Source organism: Vipera ursinii, assembly GCF_947247035.1.
Source record: "Vipera ursinii genome assembly, chromosome: 3".
In the NCBI taxonomy this organism is placed as follows: domain Eukaryota; kingdom Metazoa; phylum Chordata; class Lepidosauria; order Squamata; family Viperidae; genus Vipera; species Vipera ursinii.
In genome coordinates, this window is record NC_139516.1 from 112,803,989 (window position 1) to 112,826,842 (window position 22,854).

At 42.5% G+C, this 22,854-nt stretch overlaps 1 protein-coding gene across 1 annotated transcript in view; it reads left to right on the plus strand.

The window, feature by feature from the left end:
- Positions 1-22,638, plus strand: part of TNR (tenascin R) — a gene marked incomplete at both ends in the record, with an annotated part of 123,083 nt that extends 100,445 nt beyond the window's left edge. Inside the window, 5 exons of the mRNA XM_083359442.1 lie at positions 5,226-5,377; positions 12,440-12,536; positions 14,708-14,869; positions 21,032-21,195; positions 22,519-22,638. Of these exons, the coding sequence (XP_083215568.1) occupies positions 5,226-5,377; positions 12,440-12,536; positions 14,708-14,869; positions 21,032-21,195; positions 22,519-22,638 (695 nt within the window). The remainder of the gene's footprint in view (positions 1-5,225; positions 5,378-12,439; positions 12,537-14,707; positions 14,870-21,031; positions 21,196-22,518) is intronic.
- Between the last annotated feature and the right edge of the window lie 216 nt (positions 22,639-22,854).

The window sequence follows — 22,854 nt, forward strand, 5'->3', positions numbered from 1 at the left end:
ATACATTCATGCAGTCATGTGGGGATATTGATAAGGGAAAGAGAAAGGTGGGGGGTGGGACGGGATCCCAAGGCTCTTTCCCTGATAATTCCACCATAGTTTTACATTTCCTGATCTAGCACGGAAGGACAAGATGGGAAGCGGGAAGGGACTGCATATCCCAGCCTCAGATGACTAAAAATGGTAGATCTATGACTGTCCCAGTCATCCCAATTTATGGACTGCTGATGTACAGAGTGACTGAATTGTTTGAATGAGGAGATCAGCCCCACCGTACAAATCTTTCCACAGGAGTTCAAGATAGAGATTTTCCAAACCAGTGATCTGTTTCCAAAGTTAGCAATGAAATAAGGACCTGAATAGATGACACAATGGAAAAACAAATCTACTTCTTCAGAAAATTATATATTCCTTTTTAATTTTCTTCCAACAAGACTGAACTTCCTATCCCGTTCATTATGTGACTGCTGTGTGAAACAGCACAGTAACAAATACAAATCCAGCACAGAATAATTTAAGGCAAGGGAAAGAAAAAAAGGTTTTGACTAGGGCTAGGAAAAGAGTAGAGGAAATATTAGAAAATCTGTCTGAAGAAAGGGTCCCAAAGAGCGGATGCTTCATTAAAAAGCCACTGCTGCCCGTTGATTTATTTTTGGATAATACGAAGTAAATTTTAGCAGACTTTTATGTGGATAGACTTTTACCCAAGGTAATTTCATTGCAATCCAACATATCTGGAGGGTTTCCAGCTCTTCAAGGTGGTCCATACAAGAAGCACAAGCTGTGACTGTTAACACTAACTTTATCGTAAGGTTACAATATCAGAATCTTACAGATCAGAAAGTACTTCTCATCTCCTTTACTTTTACTTTCCAGAAAGCTAGGGAGGGTCCCTTCTGAGATGCTTCCCATGCCCCTTTTCCTTCTGTGGACTGAGGTACCCTTTACATTATGATTGTCTAGGCCAGGGATAAGCAACCTTGGCTTTTTTATGACTCGTGGACTTCAACCCCCAGAATTCCTGAGCCAGCCTGGCTCAGGAATTCTTGGAGTTGAAGTCCACGAGTCATAAAAGAGCCAAGGTTGCCTACCCCTGGTCTAGGCTGTGGCTCTTCCTCCTGTCTCCCAAGGCCATTCCCATGCAACCCCATACAATAGTGCCACAAAGACTGGCAAGCCAGGTCTTTCCAAATAACATCATCTGTTACATAAATTCATTTACAGTCGTTGCAAAATATTCAGATTTACTAACTGAAGTTTCCGAAAGGCTTTCAAAATTGCGCCTGGACTGTAAAGTGTTAAAATGATTTTCCTCCAGGCCATGAGCCAGCAGAAAACTATGCTAGTATAAAATGCACTGCCCACAGTCCCAATCGCTAGACAGAATCAGCAGGATGGGTTTTCCCAGAAAAGGAAAAAAGAGAAACAAGGGATGTAGGATGCAAATGTCTCATTTGATCCAAGTATTGGCAGCAGAAGTTCCCCTTCCCTTTTCTTCCAGATGCATGCAAAAATATATTTCTTTTCTTTTCTTTTTTCTTTCTTTTTTTTGCCACTCACTACAACAGTTCCACTTCTCTTGCAAGCCAGGGCAAGAGAAGGTGGGAAACAGATCTTTTGGTGCCAGTTCTCCGTCTCTTCAGCTACCACCTCCCACAGGAAAGCTTTTCATACACTCCCTGAAGATTACATAGCATTAGCACCTAATCTGAACATGGAGTGCATTTTCCAGCATGTGTCACATGGGAGCCCATTGCTGTGCTGGAGTGTGGGTTGTAATCCTTTTTTCCCAGTTGCTATAATTTTATATTTCTGTATATGTTTCTATTTTGATATTGTGAACCACCCAGAATCATGTCTGTGAGATGGGGAGCCATATAAGTCCACTAAATGTATATACATGAATACACACATGCATGCTGGCATGCACACAAACTTACACACCTGTAGATCAGACACTTCTGGAGCTGAAGCAACAGTTTACTCTGACCACCTTACCTTGCCTTCCTGGGACAGTTTCTTGATCCCACTAAATATCTCTGCAGGATAAGATAAGAACCGTTTCTTCCCCACATTTCTCTAGTACCTAACTGTTTTAATATCTAACATCTATTTATTCCCAGCAAGCAAGATTTTTTTTTAAAAAAATTGAATATCTAACTCCACAATCTGAATGTTTCCTTTGTGTTAAAGTGTCAGCTTATGAAACACATTGTTATAATCCAGGTGCTACTGAGAGAAATCTCGCCTTAGGAGAATACTATTCTGTAAACAGGTTGTGAATAAGAGCAGAACAAAAGAATAGCTGTGTGAAATTATCTCTTTAGAAAGCCATGTTCAAAAATGGTCAAAATCCAATTTCATTTGTATTAAAGTGTTCAGAAGAGATGACAAAAGGAAAAAGAGCTGTCCACCCATTCACCCAATCTTTGTTTATATCTAGTAGCCTAAAAGGACCTATTGCAGACCTCTGTTTCACTGGGACAAATAAAAAGGTTTTTGAAGTGTCAGTTAACAACTCTGGCTATCAACAAACACAAAGGCCGCTTGCTTTAAATACTTGGAGATCAGTGGCTGCTACCTTATCCTTCCTTCCACTTCAGTTAGGATAAAGAATTAGAGCAAGTTTGTTGCAAAGGATAAAAACAGTGTTTTCAAAATGATCCATCCAGCTTAGTTAAAGCATATCAAATTGCTTGGTGTTATTTGACACAGCATGTTTACATACATCTTCTCATGATCACTTGTCAAAGAATCAGTGTTGGAAGGAACCTTGGAGGTCTTCTAGTCCAACCCCCTGCCCAGTGCAGAAATCCTCTTTACGTCCGGGATATATGGCTGTCCAATTTTTTTCTTGAACGCTTCCAGTAATGGAACACCTGTGATTTCAGGAAGTAGGTTGTTCCACTGCTTAATAGCTCTTACATTTAGGAAATTCCTCCTTATTTCATTTTCAATGTGTCACTGTAAAGCTTCCATACATTGTGCTCTATCCTTGAGTGCTCTAGGGAATAAATCCACACTCCCTTCCCTGTGACATCTCTTCATCTACCAGACGGTTAGTGTTGTGTGACCCCTTAGCCTTCTCTTCTGTGAGCTAAATATATCACGTTCCTTTAAACAATCTTTGGAGGATTTAGTTTCCAAGCCCCTCAGCATCTTTGTGGCTTTTCTCTGCTTTCCTCCCACTTTGCCTTTGATTTACACCAGATCAACCAACTTCTATACTTTTAAGTGTCTTTCTGTTTATTAAGGAAATACTGTGATGGGGACAGATTTTTAAACAATCTTCATCCCTAGACGCATGGGTTTTAACACTATAGAGATTCAATCTATAGAGCCAATCCAGTGCAGATTTGGCAAGGCACATCCACTCAGTCAGCCTTCCAAGTGCACTATAGAGATGATCAACTGAAGACTCCTTACAACAGCCTTCTCCAGTCTGGGCTTCCAGATGTATGAACCCAACTTACAGAATTCACAATATAATGTGTGTAGTCTTGACAAAAAAAACAAAAACAAAAATGTCTCAAGACACCAGTCTGATTAAATTCTGGTAACGCTTTCCAGAACAATAAGGTATATTTAACAAAAAGGAAATTCCCTGGCTTTACACTGAAAGTGTTATGCCTGTTCATGTTTATTGGAAACATAACAAAGGCCTTTTATTTCTTGCATCTTGTTAATAACTATCTGTCCTTTGTTGTTCATATGTATAAAAACCTTTAGGGGAAACACATTACAAGGTGCACAATGGAAACGTTATTTTGAATGTCACCCATTTCTTCCAAGATCTGTTGAAAATTTTAAAGGAATTAATATAAATGGAAAATAAATAATCCCCATGGAGTGAGTTGGGGAGTACAAATGGCTTAAATGTTATAAAAAGCAAATGTCTCTTTGCACAGTGAAAGTCTTAGAAATATCTATGAATCTAAAAAAAGAAAATTATATGAGCAATATTAGTCCCAAAGGCAAAATTCTACGTGTTCCTTGTCATTAAAGCAATGAAGAGCCATTGGCAGTGCCCTGGAAAACTCTTGCTCCATTTCTTGAGAACCAAAGGTAAACAAAATATGTGCAAAACAACCCAAATTAGCTACTAGTATTGATGATTATTAGTTTGGATAATGAAATGTCTGCGAGAAAACTCCCAAGCTCAAAGAGCACTAATGACTCCTCACAACCCAAATGATTTGATGGAGTTCAATCATTTACTGGTACAGAAATTAAACATAAATGTATGCAGTATTCTTCATGGTACCTAAGACTAGCATAACCATTTTTTTTCTATTTACAAAATCTTAGCCATCTGTAAAAGCACAACAAGTGATCTGATATTTAAACCAGGAAGATCCCAAGTTAACTCCCGAGTCTGTGGGTAGAATTTTTATGTCATTTACTTTCCCCTGACTCTAAACTGTACCCCTTATTTGGATCAAGGTTTGTGCAAACTCAGCACCATGGTCAAGTCAGAAGGTCAAAAATACTGATAGCAGAGAACAGTTCTCTTCCAAAGTATACCTCAGAATATCATGCACTAGAAGGGGTCTAAATGGGAAAGGGATCCCTATTTGAGGAAAGAGGAGTGTCTTCAATGATCTCTCCAGTAGTACCCTATGTACAGCAATTCTAGGCTAACCTTCTCAAAGGAAGGTTGCACAGACATCCCTCTCGGCAATTCCCATTTGCATTGCTGATTGCTGGGATTCATGGGAAAACAGGGGCCAATGTGGCAAAAGAGTATTTGTCTAAGGTCATACAGCCAGTTATCATGTCCCGTGTCTCTTGCTATTCAGGGCAAATGGCAGAGGTTTGTCATCAATTTCTTGAAATATTGTTATTAGCTTAAAAACAGTCTGAAGCTTGTTTGATACCCAGTTTTCTGTGTACAAACCGCATTCACTTTTTTCAGTGCTGTTCCTTCAAATAGTTGTGAAAAGAATGGTTGTAAATCAAGGACTACCTGTAACCCCACATGGATCAAGTTCCTCCCTGGTTTTGAATAATTTCTTGTGGTAAAATTAGAAGGGACCCTTAGATCACATCCCTAGTTATTAGCAAAAAAAATACTAGTGATATTCGTATTAAGGAACGTATTTTCTTTTCTTTGAAGTGAATGCGATGTGACCCTCCTCATTGATCTTGATTAGTTATGAATGGTATTACAATATGTAAAGAATCCTGCAATCTCTCTTCTGCTGTGTTATTGCCCTAATCTACAGGAGGCCGTGTATTTATGAATCCTCAGGACTGTGCCCAGCATTTGATCAATGGCGACAATTTGAGTGGCATTTACACCATTTCCCTTAATGGGGATCTCAGCCAGAGAGTACAAGTATACTGTGATATGACTACAGATGGCGGTGGATGGATTGTAAGTGAATAAACAATGCCACATGTTATCCAGTTCAGTTATCAGAGGTAGAAGAAAATGAATGCCTCTAGTCTAGCATATAAATGATACCACTGTTATGTAGTGCAACTTCTCACTTTACAAACACCAACTTATGTTTTGAATGTTTGGCAAAACAACTATCTTTATTCATTTTTTAAAAAATTCTTTCATCTCTTCATGTTTAAATTAGAGATTGCAGTGCAAAGCTTTCTGAAAAGACTCTTAAATCCTGAAAAAAGAAACATTTTAGTCCATCAGAGAATTTGAGGTTATTACCGTGAAACTCTAAGGGTTGTTGGTATAGAACAAGTGGATGGAAAAATTTATATCAAGGCCCACTTTAAATGGCTGGTCTCCAAAACAAAACTTATTTTGGAAAGCAAAGGTGGGAGGGGTCTTACAGGTACTTACTGTATATTTTACCTGAATGAAAGTTCTTAGATAAAAGATGGTAAAGCAGGAACCAAAAATATGAATCAAGCATCAGAATGTCTTGCTGAGATATTCTATTTTCCATGCCCTGAGGACTAGGTTAATGATAGTTACAATCAGGTTCCTTGTGATTGGTTTTACACTGAAACTCCTTTTGGGAGTGAAGCTGCAACTGATTCATGGTTCTATCAAGGAAATTAATCAAGAGTGAAATTTCCATGTTCACTACTCGATATATTGCAGCTGGAGGGAATGTGCGTACCCAGGATTGGCTACAGAAGACCTGTGAGGATTTAATCTCAAAAGGAAATGTGTTTCATTTTTAATCAAGGTATGGGCAAAAGGCCTTGTTGCTGATATTTTCATTTCATATGTAGGAGATAGGAGATTACACACATACACACATACAAACACACTCACACATAAACATAAACACACATAACGGGATTAGATTGCAGTCAATACTGTGTATTAGCCATCCCCTTCATGGATTACTGTCTTGTCGTGGTGAAGGGGCTTGCGTAATTCAATGAAGCTATGAGCTATGCCGTGCAGGGCCACCCAAGGTCATAGCAGAGAGTTCTGACAAAACGTGATCCACTGGAGAAGGAAATGGCAACCCACTCCAGTATCTTTGCCATGAAAACCCCATGGACAGTACCAAAAGGCAAAAAGATATAACGCTGGAAGAAGGCATCCAATATGCTACTGGGGAAGAGCAGAGGGCTAGTACTAGTAGTGCCAGAAAAAATGAAGTGACTGGGCCAAAGCCGAAAGGACATTCAGCTGTGGATGTATCTGGTGGTGAAAGGAAAGTCCAATGCTGTAAAGATTTTTTCTCCATAGGAACCTGGAATGTAAGATCCATGAATCAAGGCAAGCTGGACATGGTCAAACAAGAGATGACAAGACTGAACATCGACATCTTAGGAATCAGCGAACTAAAATGGAAAGGAATGGGTGAATTTAATTCGGATGACCATCAGGTATACTACTGCGGGCAAGAATCCCTCAGAAGAAATGGAGTAGCCTTCATAGTCAATAAAAGAGTAGGAAAAGCAATAATGGGATATTATCTCCAAAATGACAGAATGATCTCAGTTCGAATCCAAGGCAAACCATTCAATATCACAGTAGTCCAAGTCTATGCCCCAACCACCAGTGCTGAAGAGGATGAAATTGACCGGCTCTATGAAGCCCTACAGCACCTTATAGAACTAACACCAAAAAATGATGTCCTTATCATCATGGGGGATTGGAATGCTAAAGTAGGAAGCCAAAACATAACCGGAATAACAGGCACGTTTGGCCTTGGAGTATAAAATGAAGCAGAGCAAAGGCTGATAGAATTTTGTCAAGAGAATACGATGGTCATAGCAAGCACTCTTTTCCAACAACCCAAGAGATGGCTCTACACATGGACATCACCAGACGGTCAACACAGAAATCAGATTGACTATGTGCTGTGCAGCCAAAGATGGAGAAGCTCTATACAGTCAGTAAAAACAAGACCAGGAGCTGACTGTGGCTCAGACCATGAGCTTCTCCTTGCAAAGTTTAGGCTTAAACTGAAGAAAATAGGGAAAAGCACTAGGCCACTCAGGTATGAATTAAATCATATCCCTGACAAATATATAGTAGAGGTGACAAATAGATTTAAGGAAATAGATCTGATAGACAGAGTGCCTGAAGAACTATGGACAGAGGTTCACAACATTGTACAAGAAGTAACAACTAAAACCATGCCAAAGAAAAAGAAATGCAAGAAAGCAAAATAGCTGCCTGAGGAAGCTTTGCAAATAGCTGAGGACAGGAGGGAAGCCAAAGGCAAAGGAGAAAAAGAAAGATACACCCAATTGAATGCAGAATTCCAGAGAATAGCTAGAAGAGATAAGAATGCCTTCTTAGATGAACAGTGCAAAGAAATAGAAGAAAACAATAGAATAGGGAGGACTAGAGATCTCTTCAAGAAATTTGGAGAGATGAAGGGAACATTTCATGCAAAAATGGGCATGATAAAGGACCAAAATGGCAGGGACCTAACAGAGGCAGAAGAGATTAAGAAGAGGTGACAAAATTTCACAGAAGAAATATACAAAATTGAGCTTAACATCCCTGATAACCATGATGAGGTGGTCACTGACCTTGAGCCAGACATCATAGAATGTGAAGTGAAGTGGGCCTTTAAAAAACTGAGCAACAACAAAGATAGTGGAGGTGACAGTATTCCAGCTGAGCTATTTAAAAACTTAAAAGATGATGCAGTGAAAGTGCTACACTCAATTTGCCAACAAATTTGGAAAACTCAACAGTGGCCACAGGATTGGAAAAGATCAGTTTACATTCCAATTCCAAAGAAAAGCAGTGCCAAAGAATGTTCAAACTATCGCACCATTGCACTCATTTCACATGCTAGTAAAGTTATGCTTAAAATCCTACAAGCTAGACTCCAGCAGTATGTGGATCGAGAACTACCAGAAGTACAGGCAGGATTTCGAAGAGGCAGAGGAACTAGAGATCAAATTGCCAACATACGCTGGATCATGGAGAAAGCTAGGCAGTTCCAAAAAACATTTACTTCTGCTTCATTGACTATGATAAAGCCTTTGATTGTGTGGATCACAACAAACTGTGGCAAGTTCTTAAAGAGGTGGGAGTACCAGACCATCTCATTTGTCTCTTTAGAAACCTACATGCGGGTCAAGAAGCAACAGTGAGAACTGGATACGGAACCACCGATTGGTTCAAAATTGGGAAAGGAGTCCGGCAAGGCTGCATACTATCGCCCTGCCTATTTAACTTATATGCAGAGCACATCATGAGAAAGGCAAGGCTAGATGAATCAAAAGTTGGAATTAAGTTTGCTGGGAGAAATATCCACAACCTAAGATTTGCAGATGATACCACTCTAATGGCAGAAAGTGAAGAAGAACTAAAGAACCTCTTGTTGCGGGTGAAGAAGGAGGGTACAAAAGTTGGCCTGAAACTTAACATTAAGAAAACCAAGATCATGGCATCCAGCCCTCTCAATTCCTGGCAAATAGATGGAGAAGAAATGGACGTAGTGACAGATTTTATTTTCCTGGGCTCCAAGATCACTGCAGATGGGGACTGTAGCCAAGAAATTAAAAGACGCTTGCTCCTGGGGAGGAAAGCAATGGCAAATCTAGACAGCATACTAAAAAGCAGAGACATCACCCTGTCAACAAAAGTCCATATAGTCAAGGCTATGGTCTTCCCAGTTGCAATGTATGGCTGTGAAAGTTGGACCATAAGAAAGGCTGAGCACCAAAGAATTGAGGCCTTTGAACTATGGTGCTGGAGAAGACTCCTGCGAGTCCCTTGGACTGCAAGGCGATCAAACAGGTCAGTCCTAGAGGAGATCAACCTTGACTGCTCTTTAGAAGGCCAGATCCTGAAGTTGAAACTCAAATACTTTGGCCACCTAATGAGAAGGGAGGACTCACTGGAGAAGAGCCTAATGCTGGGAAAGAGTGAGGGCAATAGAAGAAAGGGATGACAGAAAATGAGGTGGCTGGATGGAGTCACTGAAGCAGTAGGCATGAGCTTAAATGGACTCCAGAAGATGGTAGAGGACAGGAAGGCCTGGAGGAACATTATCCATGGGGTTGCGATGGGTCGGACACGACTTTGCAGCTAACAACACAACAACAACAACAAAGCCATCCTCAAAAGATAGATCAGAGATAGCAAAAGTAACAATAAACCACTCACATACTGTAAAGCCAAGTGAAGCCATAAAATTCAAACATTTCTTACATAACCTGCATGAAGAAAAATGCATTCCTACTCCATCCATTTCAAAGCTTGCTTATTCAAGTTCATATTCAAACTTTCGCAGATAAAGCTGCTCATCTTTCCGGCTGGAGTGGCTTAAATTTTTTTTAAAAAATCCTGCTATTGCTGCTCTCACAGCTGAGCACAAATAGTTTAGGTTCCATCTAGCACAAGGGTCTTCAAACATGGCCCTCTTATGACTTGTGGACTTCAACTCCCAGAATTCCTAAACCAGTGTACCAAGTTTGAAGACCCCTGATCATGTTGATTCACTTGAGAAGTTGTCCAACAACATATCTAGAAATCATCCCTGATTTCCTAAAAGAGTGGGGGGGAATCATATTTCAGATGTTTGTAGAACTTCTGGTATAGCAATAAAGATAAAAAGGGATAATAATCAACATTCAGTATTAAATATTCATATCTTCGGGACTACCTCCTTCAACCAGAATTAATCTATTCTAATATCAACTATATGGAGAAAATTGCTCATAGTTCCCTCTACCACCACTACAATGGCTGAGGCTAGGAAGAGATACTTCTCTCTTGGGTCAAGCCACAGGAAGACAGCATGCCCAACCATGCCAGTCTTCTAGAAGTTGGTCAAAATCAAGCCATTCCAGAAGATTTTTGGTTAATTAATTGATATAGCTTCACTGAAGTGTTTTTAAATAGTTTTTCTTGAAAGATTTTAAATAAAAAACAGATAACATGTTTGTGTGTGTTTGTGTACCTCTCCCCTGAGATTTCATCCTAATTTCTTTCGTTCTGTAGCCTTTTCAATCATCTAAACTAGTGATGACGAACCTTTTAGAGACCGAGGGCCCAAAGTGCAACCCTAAACGCAGTTATGTATCGTTGGGTGCTGGGTGGGCGTGGCCAATTGGGTGGTCATGGCCCATTGGGTGGGCATGGCTGTGGTAGTAACGGCAGACTGGGTGGGACTAAAAAGCTCAGTCAATCAATTCCAACTTTGTGAGATCTTTTTTTTTTCGCAAGAAGTTGAAATTGATTGATTGATTGAACCTGTGGCATGTGTGCCATAGGTTCGCCACCACGGATCTAAACCATGCTATTAAATCATTTTCTTTCTTACACAAAAAGTCCATAAGGGGTTTCCAGGCTATTGATTAATGTAAATCAAAGAAGTCAGTTTGTCCATCTCAGTAGGTTCTGTCACTTCCACCAATTATTCCTCCATCGTGGGTAATGCCAAATCTTTCCATTTTTCCGCACAGAAGGTTGTTTTTTTCCCCCTGAAATCAATGGTAATGGTTTTCATGGTTTTACTTTTTTCACTTGTGTTGTTGTCTTGCATATAAACTGACTGGAGTAAAAGAAAAAATGCAGTGGTTTAAAAATCTGGTAAATAAATTCTTTCACTGAATGTAAGGAAAGTGTACAACTAGTTCAGAAACTCCCTGGAATTTCTTATGTCTATTTTAAACTCATCAACTTTTTCCCTTTGAGGTTTTCTCTTAGAAATATCACACATCTTCCTGCAAGATATATTGCAAATCTTCTCATTTCTTACAGCAGACATGTCAAACACAAGGCCCGTGGGCCAGATCCGACCCACCATGTGGTTCTGTCTGGCCCAGGGACCTGCTCTGGAAACAGCAAAGGACTGGCCCGTGGCAACTTGGCCCAGCCCAGGCCAACCGGGCACTGATCTACAACCTGGTGCCAGCCATCAAAGCCAGAACATGTTCAGCCTTAGATCCACGGGGCAGCCCTGGAACCAACGATGGAGCGCCCCTGCCCTGTGCCCTGGGCAATGCATGCAAGTGGAGTCTGGCAACCCTGCTTAATGTCTTGGCCTGCAGGCTGACTTCACCCAGGATGCCAGCACTGGCTCTCTCCTGTGTGCACACTCAGAGATGGGACAGAGGCGGCAGGGCAGCTCCTTGCTGGTTCCAGGGCTACCCTGTGGATCTAAGATTGAGCATGTTCTGGCTTTGACGGATGCAACCAGGTTGTAGATTAGCATCACCCCTCTCTCCCATCAGCACCTCCATGGCCTGCTCACTGACCTAACCTTACAGCCATGAGGCTTCCCTTTTGCTGGGACCTGCCCCGCCCCGTGGGATAGCGACGTCTGGCAGTGGTATGGATGCTGGTAGCAATCTCTCCCCCTCCCATCAGCCCTTCCTGAGCATGGAGGAAGGAAAGAGGTGAGAAGAAGGGAGGGAGGGAGAGAGGGAAGGAAGGAAGGAAAGGACGGAATTAAGGAAGGAAGGAAGATTATAATGAGAGGGAGGAAAAGTCTGAGGGAAGTCCTGCCTTAGCACATGGCCACGAGCAGCCCTGCTGCCCTTTTGCCATCCCCTTGTCTCATCCTCCTGACCTCTCCTCATGGTCTTCCATCCTATCGCTGAAGATGCTTTGGATTCAAAGGAGAGTAAGCCAATCAGCAGCAGCCTTGAGGAGAGAAGCACAGCCGGGTGCCCCCATGAGAAAGGCTGGACTGGGTCCTTGCCCTCCATTGCCCAGGGCTCCGGGTAACCCACATCACTGGGAGTCCTCTGCATGGCTTGAGAGGGACAGTAAGGCTCATATGATGGAGAAGGGTATAGTGCTCATCCTGGTCTCACCTTCCTCGGCTGGAGACAATGGATCCACCTAGCCCCGCCCAGGCCACTACAGGTGCCCCGATATGAGCAATGTTGAGGTGGCCACACCCATGCCCACCCTGCCACGCCCACCCCCACTATGCCCACCCTGGTCCCCCAAAGTCAACCACAACCCTGATGCAGCCCTCAAGGAAATGGAGTTTGACACCCCTGTCTTACAGTATCTTTCACCTTGCAGGTCTTCCAGAGAAGACACAATGGATTGACTGATTTCTTTCGCAAATGGGCAGACTATCGCACTGGCTTTGGAAACCTAGAGGATGAGTTCTGGCTGGGTAACAAATTGCTAATTTTGTTTGCCACTGACTCTGTCTATGGAGAAACTAGATATCTGCTCATCATAGCATCTGAAAACATATACACATTTTCTCTGTCTCCCCTTCTCCCCAATCACCCATTTTAATCATGGTTTTCTCTGCCTTGACAAATAGTTTGGTTGGCTTGCCAGCTTTATTCATTTTTTGTTCTGATTTTTATTAATGACAAACCACATGCTATGAAAGCACATAGAATGGGTTCTTTGCTTCTACCTTACTGTGCAAGTAACATGGCAATCCAAATTGCCCTTTTGCTTCCATAGAATGTGTTGATCAAATTCTTTGTTCAGATGACATGGAATTATTGTGTTCTACACATATACTTTTAATTGTATCACATGCAGTTATACAGCATTATAGTATCTGCTGAAAGACAAGCCTACGCTAAGGCGTTATTGTGCATTAAGTTTATATTCCTTCCAACAGGCAATTGTACAGGAAGCACAATATACGTCCTAGCCCTACCTTAGTGTATTATAAGGAAATATCAGTAGGACATAATTAAATGAATTCCTTTACTACAGAGAACTCTGTTCTTCTGTGACAGACTATATACTACATTAAACACAATATCCCCCAAGAAAGTCTATGCTGAGAAGATGCTAATTCCTAATCTAGCTGCGCTCTATAAAAATAAAGATTCTCTCAATCTGAGTCTGACTCAAGGTAGCTATACAGATATGGCTATATAAATTTTTGGTCAGTAATGCACAAGAGTTTTTCCCCCCAGATTCCCAGTCTACCCTGCAGCCTTTGGATTTCCTAATGATTTCCCTTCCAAGTCTTAACCAGGTTCAACACTGCTTTAGAAACAACCAAGATCAAGTAGATGCTGCCATCTGCTGTACACAAATGTTCAGTATCCATTTAGCCTAATAAATACGCCTGGATCTGTGGAGGAGAATTTGATTTGATTTGATGTATTAACTATTCCTCTTCCATAAAACAAAGAACCAAACTGGCAAACTTATTTGATCATGAAAGGTAGCTCTAACTCTCCCTTTTACCAACAACCGTAGTTTTTAATTTGTGACTAATGTATTCTGGATGGGCATTTTGGTAAAAAAAAATTGTACTTCATTTTTCACTTCATTGTCTCCTTTAGTCCTGTGGAAGGAAATTATTAAGGAGTCAAACTATTCCTTTTCTATGCCTGGAATAGCAGAAAAGAGATTCTGCGGGTTATGTTTCTTCATTTCATTGAGGTAGCAAGATTTTGCTCTTTAACTTGCTGTCAGATTTCTTTGTCTCTCCCTAGAAGATTAAAACATATGGTTCCTTGACCTCTCCCTCAACATTTCTCACCCATTCCCACAAAAAAAATCTGCAAATCCATCTCAGAGGGAAAACGTGGGGAGGGAGAGAGAGATTAATAGCCTCTGTGTTTAAAGGGGCAGGATAGGAGAATCACTAGAGAATTTTTCAGCATAGTCATGAATTTCAGTGAGGGAAACATACAAAACAGATTATTGGAATAAATTGGTTTAAGATAAGTGTAATGATATTCATTAAATAATCTCTGTGCCCTGAGGATTTCATGATCTTGGAAAATTCATGGACGTGTATGCTGATCAGTTCCCCATATAAGATGAGGATACCAATACCAGTCGGGCAAAAACAGCTTGACATACAGCATAAAGAGCTTTCTAGAACCATCATGAAAAATTTCTGGATGTGGTAAAGAAATAAACTATCCCTTCCTCAAAAGGCTAGGCCAGTGGATCAGTGTTATTGTTGTTTTTAATAGTCATTCTACTGTAAAAGCAGCCTTCACACCCGTACAGCAAGTTCATCAAGTTGGCTTTGGAAGAGGTTTCCAAATCAGATACCCGGTATGCTTATTAACATATAAATGAAATAGTAACCTACTATAAAAAATATTGTAGAGACTTATTTGGATCTTTCAAAGGAGACTAGTATCTTTAACACAACCAATGAAATATTTTTACATTTTATTGGTTTTTATTTTCATAAATACTTTCCTGAATACAACAATATAATAAATGATAAAATATAACCAAAGACAGAAATACCATCTGAAATATGAATTCCATTATTCATTGTTTACAGATTTCTAGATACAAAGTCTTATAAAATCTCTGCTTATGTTCTGTTTATGTTCTCTCCAGGGCTAGATAATATGCACAAGATCACATCACAAGGGCGCTATGAACTGCGAATAGATATGAGAGATGGTCAAGAAACAACTTATGCCTATTATGACAAGTTTTCCATTGGAGATGCCAGGAATCTGTACAAGCTCCGGATAGGGGAATATAATGGCACTGCTGGTATGCCTTTAAAAATTACTCCTCCCATCCCAGACTATCTCAACAGGTCTTCTTATGGAGCAGGGAGAATGAAGGATGGGGGAGAGGGAAAGGAACTAATCTATGGGCTTTCAACCCTTAGAACCACTTCCTTGACATCATTCCCATTCATTCTCTTCTTCAGAATAACAGAATTGGAAGGGAGGCAGTGGTGTAGTGTGGGGGGTGCAGGGGGGGCCGGCCACACCAGGCGCAACATCTGGGGGAGGCGCTCGCACTGAGCTGCTCAGGGAGCCCCAAGGGCTGCACAGAGTTGGCTTGGCTCCGCTCTCGAGCTGCTCTTTCTTGCAAAGCGAAATGAGTCCGGCAGGTGAGATGGGCGGCCACATAAACTGAATAAAATTAATAGAAGCGGCCAACTCTCTGCCCAGGCTCAGGCCAACCGCAAGCGCCCCGCAGGCGCCCTGGCAGGTTTGGCCGAGTGAAGACGGACCCGCTGGCCGGCCGGCCTAGCTTCGTGCGCATACGTGGCTTTATTTAGCGGGGCTCACGTGCGAGCTTGAATGCAGCGGCTCTTGCAGGTCGGAGCCCCGCCCAGCCGCCCTCGAGAGGGACCCGGAAGCATCCCGCATGCGCGCGACTCTTCTTGGAAAGTCTACGCCGCTGCGGGGCGCGTCTTTTCAGCAGTGCCGTGACGTCACTGCCCGCCCACCCCTCTATTTCCGCTTCCGGTTGCCTTGCCCCGGGTGCTGACAACCCACGCTACGCCACTGAAGGGAGGTCTTCTAGTTCAACCCCCTACTCAAGCATGAAACCCTGTACCATTTCAGACAAATGGTTGTCCAATCTCCTTTTAAAAATCTCTAGTATTGAAGCACCCACAGCTTCTGGAGGCAAGTCATTCCACTGGTTAATTGTTCTGTCAGGAAATTTCTCCTTAGTTTTAGGTTTTAGTTTCCATCCATTGCTCCTTGTCCCACCTTCAGGTGCTTTGGAGAATATGTTGACATCCCCCCTTTTTTTGTGACAGCCCCTAAGATATTGAAACACTGCTACCATGTCACCCTTAGTCCTTCTTTTCTCTAGACTAGCCTGAAGGCTGCTGCTGTCAGTCCTTTTCTTCTTCTTCTTTTGGATCCTTGTGGCAGAGTGGGAACAAATGGGTCAATCCCAGGAATCTCCAAGGAATCTTCCATTGACTGGCCAGGAAAATGCCACTGGACCAACTAGGAATTCTTTCTGGCTGAGTAAATAGCCCCAGAGAAATTTGCGACCCTTTTTAAAACGAAGCTCCCAAAGAGCCCCAAGCCCATCACTTCTCTTTCCAGCCCTGAGCATTTGGCAAGGCTGGAGACAAGGGACCAGTGCCTGGATGTCAGCAGAGCAGCTGGTCCTCACAGTGGGTGTGCTTGGAAGAAATGGCAGCGGTGATGGGCCTTCTCTCACAGGTGCACCATGCTTTAGGCCTGGATCTCTGCAGGGAGTACCCAGGAGTGCCATGCCTGCTTCACGGCTTGGCCAATGAGCTGCTGTGATTCCAGGCTCTGACTCACCCCAGCCTCGAGGACTTCTGATTTGAGAAGATTCAAGTTTAAAGAAAGACAAGGCCCACTGCAATTCTCTTGTCTCTCTCTTGAATTGTTCTGCATTGATTTGTCCTGCAGTGAGTTGTCCCAGTTGAGATGGCCAGGGCATTAGAGCCAGGGTGAGTTGGCTGTGGCAAGTTGTCCTAGACCCCTTAACATTTGCATATCAAATTGATTCCATAATCAATTTCTATAGAACAAATTCTATAGAAAGTAATAGTATTTTTTAGTTTTAAAAAGTTTAATCAGTTGTTCCAGTACCTCAGTTGTCTCAAAAGCTGAAAATGCTACTCATATAACACTGCAGTCCTTAAGGATCCTAAAAACCAGCATAAAATATGCATATGTATTGGAGCAAGATGTGTATTGGAGGATGTAGCCACCTACTCTGAAAGCTACTATTTTACGCCAAAATGTTCAGCTGTCCTCTCTTCCTAACAAAAATAAATAGCCAAGTGCTATCTGTTTACAGTACAGCCATGATGTCCCATTACAAGCCATTTACATGCAACAATTCATTCTTAAAATCCTGATGTTGCCACTGTTTAATTTGGTCCAATTTCCACAACTGCACAGAAGATCAACACTGTTTATATGGGCTGATACTCTGTTCATCATAGTACAATACTTGAAGTCACATAACAATCTTATTTCAGCTGCCAAGAGACAGAAAAACCACTATAGAAATGGTTGTGACACAGAAGGATAAGAAAGGTACAGAGTTAGACTGTATTCCCAGGAGATTTAAGTAGCTCCATTTTGTCATCTTTGGTGGAAATTTTTGTAGGACTCGGAAGTCATTTCTAACTATATTATGTCACCCTTGAAAATATTAGATTTGCTGTGTAGCCAGTTCTTGCAGGCATTGAGCAAGACAGAAGGTTCAAAACAGCAAGAGGCTTTATTGAAGGTCAGAACATAACAGAAGCAACATAGGAGCTGCTGCGCAGCTATTTATATGGTTGGCCAATAGGCAGCGACCAATAGGTTTAAAGCAGTGGTTTCCTGCCCAAAGACCTACTTAGCTGGCTGGAGACAACCAGTCTGGATCAGCCCAGCAACCGTTACAACATATATGTGAATAGAGCAATTAACAAATGATACAGACAAGCAAGTACTTTCAGCATAACAAAAGGCCAGTACATTACACCCCTTCCCCCTGGATAGCACACACATTCATTTAGTTATGAATTCTTGTAGGTACTTAGGGGTTCTTCATGCTCGTTCGGAGCATCAGGGGGTTGCCGGAATCTCCCGGTCTACCGGTTCGCCTGCCGTGCTGGGTAGGCCTGGGCTCTGCAGTTTGGTGGAGTCAAAACTACTCGAGTCCCTTTGGCTGGCCTGTCCCGGTTGGCCCAAACCAAAGTCTAAATGTGCTGCAAAATCGGCAAGGCTGCTACTGGGTGTTGGATGACTGTGGTCATGTCGGGGAAAGCACTTTTATGGCCCCGTCCCCATTCTCTTGTGCATGAAATGTCTCAGAGTGTACAAACTGCTCTGCTGGTTGTGGACTCCAGGTCTGCTCCCCTTGGGAGTCCTGAGCCAGTGACTGCTCTGTTAGTCACCGGCGCAAGTGATCAACATGTCAGCAAATGACTTGCCCATCTTCCAGGACCACCTCGAAGGAGAGTGGTCCAGACACCTTGACAACTTTTGCTGGCACCCACAACTGCCCTTGCCCATAGTTCCGGGTCCAAACCTGGTCCCCCACCTGTAAATTCCTAGGTGCTTTTGGATGTGCCATATCAGAGGCTACTCTATCAGGGTGCAGTCTGTCCAGTTTGGTTATTAGCCTCTTGCCCCAGTGAAGCTCTGAGGGGCTCTTGCCTGTAGCTGTGCAAGGCATTGTATGCTGGCATAACAAGAAATCGGCCAGCCTGTTGTGCCAGTCCCCTGTAGTAATGCATTTATTTATTTATTTATTTATTTATTTAATTTGTATACCGCCCTTCTCTCAAGAGACTCAGGGCGGTGAACAGGGCAATACATAAAAATTAGATACAAAAATTAAAATTATTAAAACATGATTAAACAATGCCCATAAATAATACAAATTTAAAATTGAAATCATTTATAAAAATCCCACCCCGTCCCATCAGGCCAGGCCCGCTTGTTTAAAGAGATGGGTTTTAAGATCGCGCCGGAAGGAGCGGAGATCGGGCGCCATCCGGAGCTCAACCGGAAGATGGTTCCATAAATCCGGTGCACCCACAGAGAACGCTCTCCCCCTGGGGGCCACCAGTCGGCATTCTTTGACCGGTGGCACCCTGAGGAGGCCCTCTCTGTGGGAGCGTACTGGGCGGAGGGAAGTTGACGCCGGCTGCAGGTGCTCCCCAAGGTATTCTGGACCCATGCCATGGAGGGCTTTGTAGGTCATTACCAACACCTTGAACCTCACCCGGAAGACAACTGGCAACCAATGCAGCTCGCAGAGCAAAGGTGTGACATGGGAGTATCGGGAGACCCCCAGTACAACTCTCGCGGCTGCATTTGAGTGATTCTTTGGTTTTACGAACCATCCATTCTGCCTGCCCGTTTGACAATGGGTGAAAGGGAGTCAACGTGGCATGCCTTATAAGGTTGGCCCTGAGAAAGGCCTGGAATTCTGCCACAGTGAACTGGGCTCCGTTGTTGGAGACTATGACGTCTGAAAGCCCATCCATTGCAAACAGTGACCACAACATCTGGATGGTCCCTGCAGTAGTTAAATTGGAAATTGGAACCACCTCCAACCATTTAGAGTGGCTGTCGACCACTATTAAAAACAACTGTCCCTGAAAGAGCCCGGCAAAATCTACATGGATTCTTGACCACGGTGTGTGCATTTCCTCCCATCGGTGGACAGGGGCTTGCAGCATCTCTGGTCTGGACTGCTGACATGTGTAACACCCGTGTACTTGGGCCTCAATAGCTTTATCTAGCCCTGGCCACCAGAGGTAGCTCTTTGCCAGTGCCTTCATGCAGACGATGCCCAGATGGCCTTCAAGCAGAGATCGGAGAACCCTGGGCCTGAGTGAACTGGGGACTACAAACCTGCTGCTCCAAAGAATGCATCCCTTGTGAGCTGAAAGCTCATTTTTCTGACTGGAAAAACTCTGGAACTCAGGGTCCCCTCTATTTTCCAGCAATCCTATGTGAATCCAAGCTAACACGCGACTCAGGATTTTGTCGGCTACCGTTTCTCCAGCGACATCTCCCACATGTAGGGGAAACTCTGGCAAATCTTGTATTGCTAAAATGCATGCAGCTGGAGCTGGATCCGGCTCCATGTGTGGCAAGGGCAATCTGCTAAGGCCATCTGCGTGGCCCATTTCTTTGCCGGGTTTGTGAACCAGCCTGTAGTCGTAGGCCAAAAGGAAGATAGACCACCTCAACATTCGTGGCGACAGAATTTGAGGTGTCTGCTTGTTCATTGTGATGCAGCGCTATGATGAATTTGGTTGCCGACTCGCCGGGTTGTTCACGTTGTTCGAAGGCGTGCCTCCATGCTATCACCGATAGCTTAGGCTCAAAATGGTCGTGCAGTTTTTTCTTGAGGTCAGCATACGTGACGGTTTCCAGTAGCACCAGGGCGACCAAGTTCTTGGCGATATCAAAGGTGGCTGGGCCGCACATGCAGAGGAGGGTTGCAGCCTTCAGCCTATCTTCGCTGACTTGATTTGCATGCAGGTAGTTCTCCACACAGGAAATGCAGGACGACCATCTCTCCAAGTGTGTCACATCGAATTCCTCGAGCTTTCCGACCTTCGCCATGGTGCGTAGTCTTCACGGCTCATGTGTCATATTGCCTCATGCTGCTGGCTTCTGTGTAGGCCCTGGGACAGATCCTCAGGGCGGGGTGTTCTCCAGCATGGCTTGCTAGACAGACCGAGGGGGGGGGGAATGCTGTTCCCTACCAGGCTCTGTGCTGGTCTCACCCCCTAGTGACTTCAGGCTCTTACGATGAAGCAGCACATCCCACTTTCGTTGCCAGTGTTGTATAGCCAGTTCTTTGCAGGCATTGAGCGAGATGGAAGGTTCAATACAGCAACAGGCTTTATTGAAGGTCAGAACATAACAGAAGCAACGTAAGAGCTGTTGTGCAGCTATTTACACAGTTGGCCGATAGGCGGTGACCAGTAGGTTTAAAGCAGTGGTTTCCCACCCAAAGACCTACGTAGCCAGCTGGAGACAACCAGTCTGGGCCAGCCCAGCAACCATTACAACATACATGTGAATAGAGTAATTAACAAACGATACAGACAAGCAAGTACTTTCAGTATAACAAAAGGCCAGTACATTACAAGAATCATCTCTAGTCTTCTTAAGACTTATCTGCCTACAGAAAGATAAAAATATTAGCTGTAATTATTATTATATGATTCACATATAAGTACATCACTTAGCAAATATTGTTTGATGATGGGCACCTGAGCACCTGAGCACATGCTGTGAAGACATTTAAATTTTTAGCTCCGGAATCAGACTGGGATAGTCCACTTTATTATAGTTCTTGAATATTATTGTAGTTCTCAGGAAACCAGCATGGATATATCAATCCTTTGTTGTCCCTTCAAGAGAAAGATGGAAAAAATTAAGGTGATGCCTTACTTTGCAGGGGATTCACTCAGCTATCATCAGGGACGTCCATTTTCCACCAAAGACAGAGACAATGATGTTGCCGTTACAAACTGTGCTATGTCATACAAAGGGGCCTGGTGGTATAAAAACTGCCATCGAACCAACCTCAATGGTAAATATGGTGAATCCCGACACAGCCAGGTAAGAGCAGGATGGGTACAGTACTGTTTGCAAGACCCTATTTTCTTCTGAAAAGGTTATAAGAGTGAGTGATAAGCCTGACAGTTCATCATTTACATATGATTAGTTTCAGGGATCAGATTAAATAGTAGCACTGATTATGTTACCTAATTTGGGTACAGCTGCAAGAAAAGAAGCTCAGAGAGCACCAAGAACCCCTCATAACTAAAAACAAATGGCAGTTTACATTTTCACCAAATGCCAAAAGCTTTTTTAAAACAACAACAACAACAATAGCAAATAATATCTATGGAGAAGAGAGACTCATCTGGCTCTCACCCCAATCTACATGATTTTCTTCCAGCCCAAATATCTACTGATGGTGCCATTGCAGCAAAGTACTTTCATAGGCTACTTACAGTTTGAAAGCAACACACCATAGAGCAAAAACCCTAGTATGGGGGAAAATGTTATCAGTATGGTCAGGGTTTACCTTTTCCCCATGCCTGGGATTTGTTATTAATACTATTGTTGTTGTACTAATACAAACACTTATTTCCTAAAAATTACATAAGGCTTTATATTTAGAGCTTTAGGAAACTGTTTTAAAATAAATAAAGATTATATTTAAAAAACAGAGAATAAGGCAAAAGTTTGGAAGAATTAGAATTCTGCACGGCATTTAAACCACAGTCCAGGTAAAATATAAGTTTGAATATACAAATTCCATTCGCCATAAAAGGACGTCCCTTGAAGAGAATTAAACACAGCAGGAAAAAGTGTCTCCATATTTTAAATGCACTAGTAGTCTGTATGTTGAGGAGATATATATGGAGAAAATAATTAAAAAGTGTCTTAAGATTGAATGTGGTTATGGATGGAATGTTTATATCTTGTTTTGCTTAGTTAATTCTGGTTCTTACAAAATAATAAAATTATATGCATTCTGGAGTGGTAATGACAACTAAAATAACAAGCCCAAATGATCTCTTATCCACCTTAGGTGGCTATCCTTATTTTCTACTTACAGATTATATACAGTAAATAAAAATATAATCTTTTTATCTGCAGCCCAGAGTGGACTTTTGTTTGACACCTCATTCTTCACAATATTTATGCCGAAATGTTTTGGTACTACATATGTGTTGATACTACAGCCCTAAGGGTGAGGATGTCTAGACATGTTTGGTAAAAGTTTTGTCATTATTATAAACAGTTCCCACTCATATTATTGGGATATTTTGGCTTGCAAGAGTGTGATATATTTGCATCTAATAACTGGAAAGAGGTGCTGTGCAAGTGATTCCAAGCATATTGATCCCCTTTCCTCTCTTTGCCCCTCAGGGTATTAACTGGTATCACTGGAAAGGACATGAGTTCTCCATACCTTTTGTGGAAATGAAAATGCGGCCGTATAACCATCGCAACTCCCTGGGGAGGAAACGCCGATCAGTGCAACTGTGAAATGGCAGGAATCCTTCTGGACATGCAGTCCTTTTCTGTCATGTATTTTGTATTTTACAATATGAAAAGAACAAAAGTAAAACTGAGGTAGAAGCCTGCTCCATGCTGAGGGCTGAGGAACATCATGATACCCCAGAGGGCTGACTAACTTTGATAAAAGAACAACCATAATGCTTGCTATCATTCCTAGGAGCTCCTATTGGGCTCCTGCCCAGC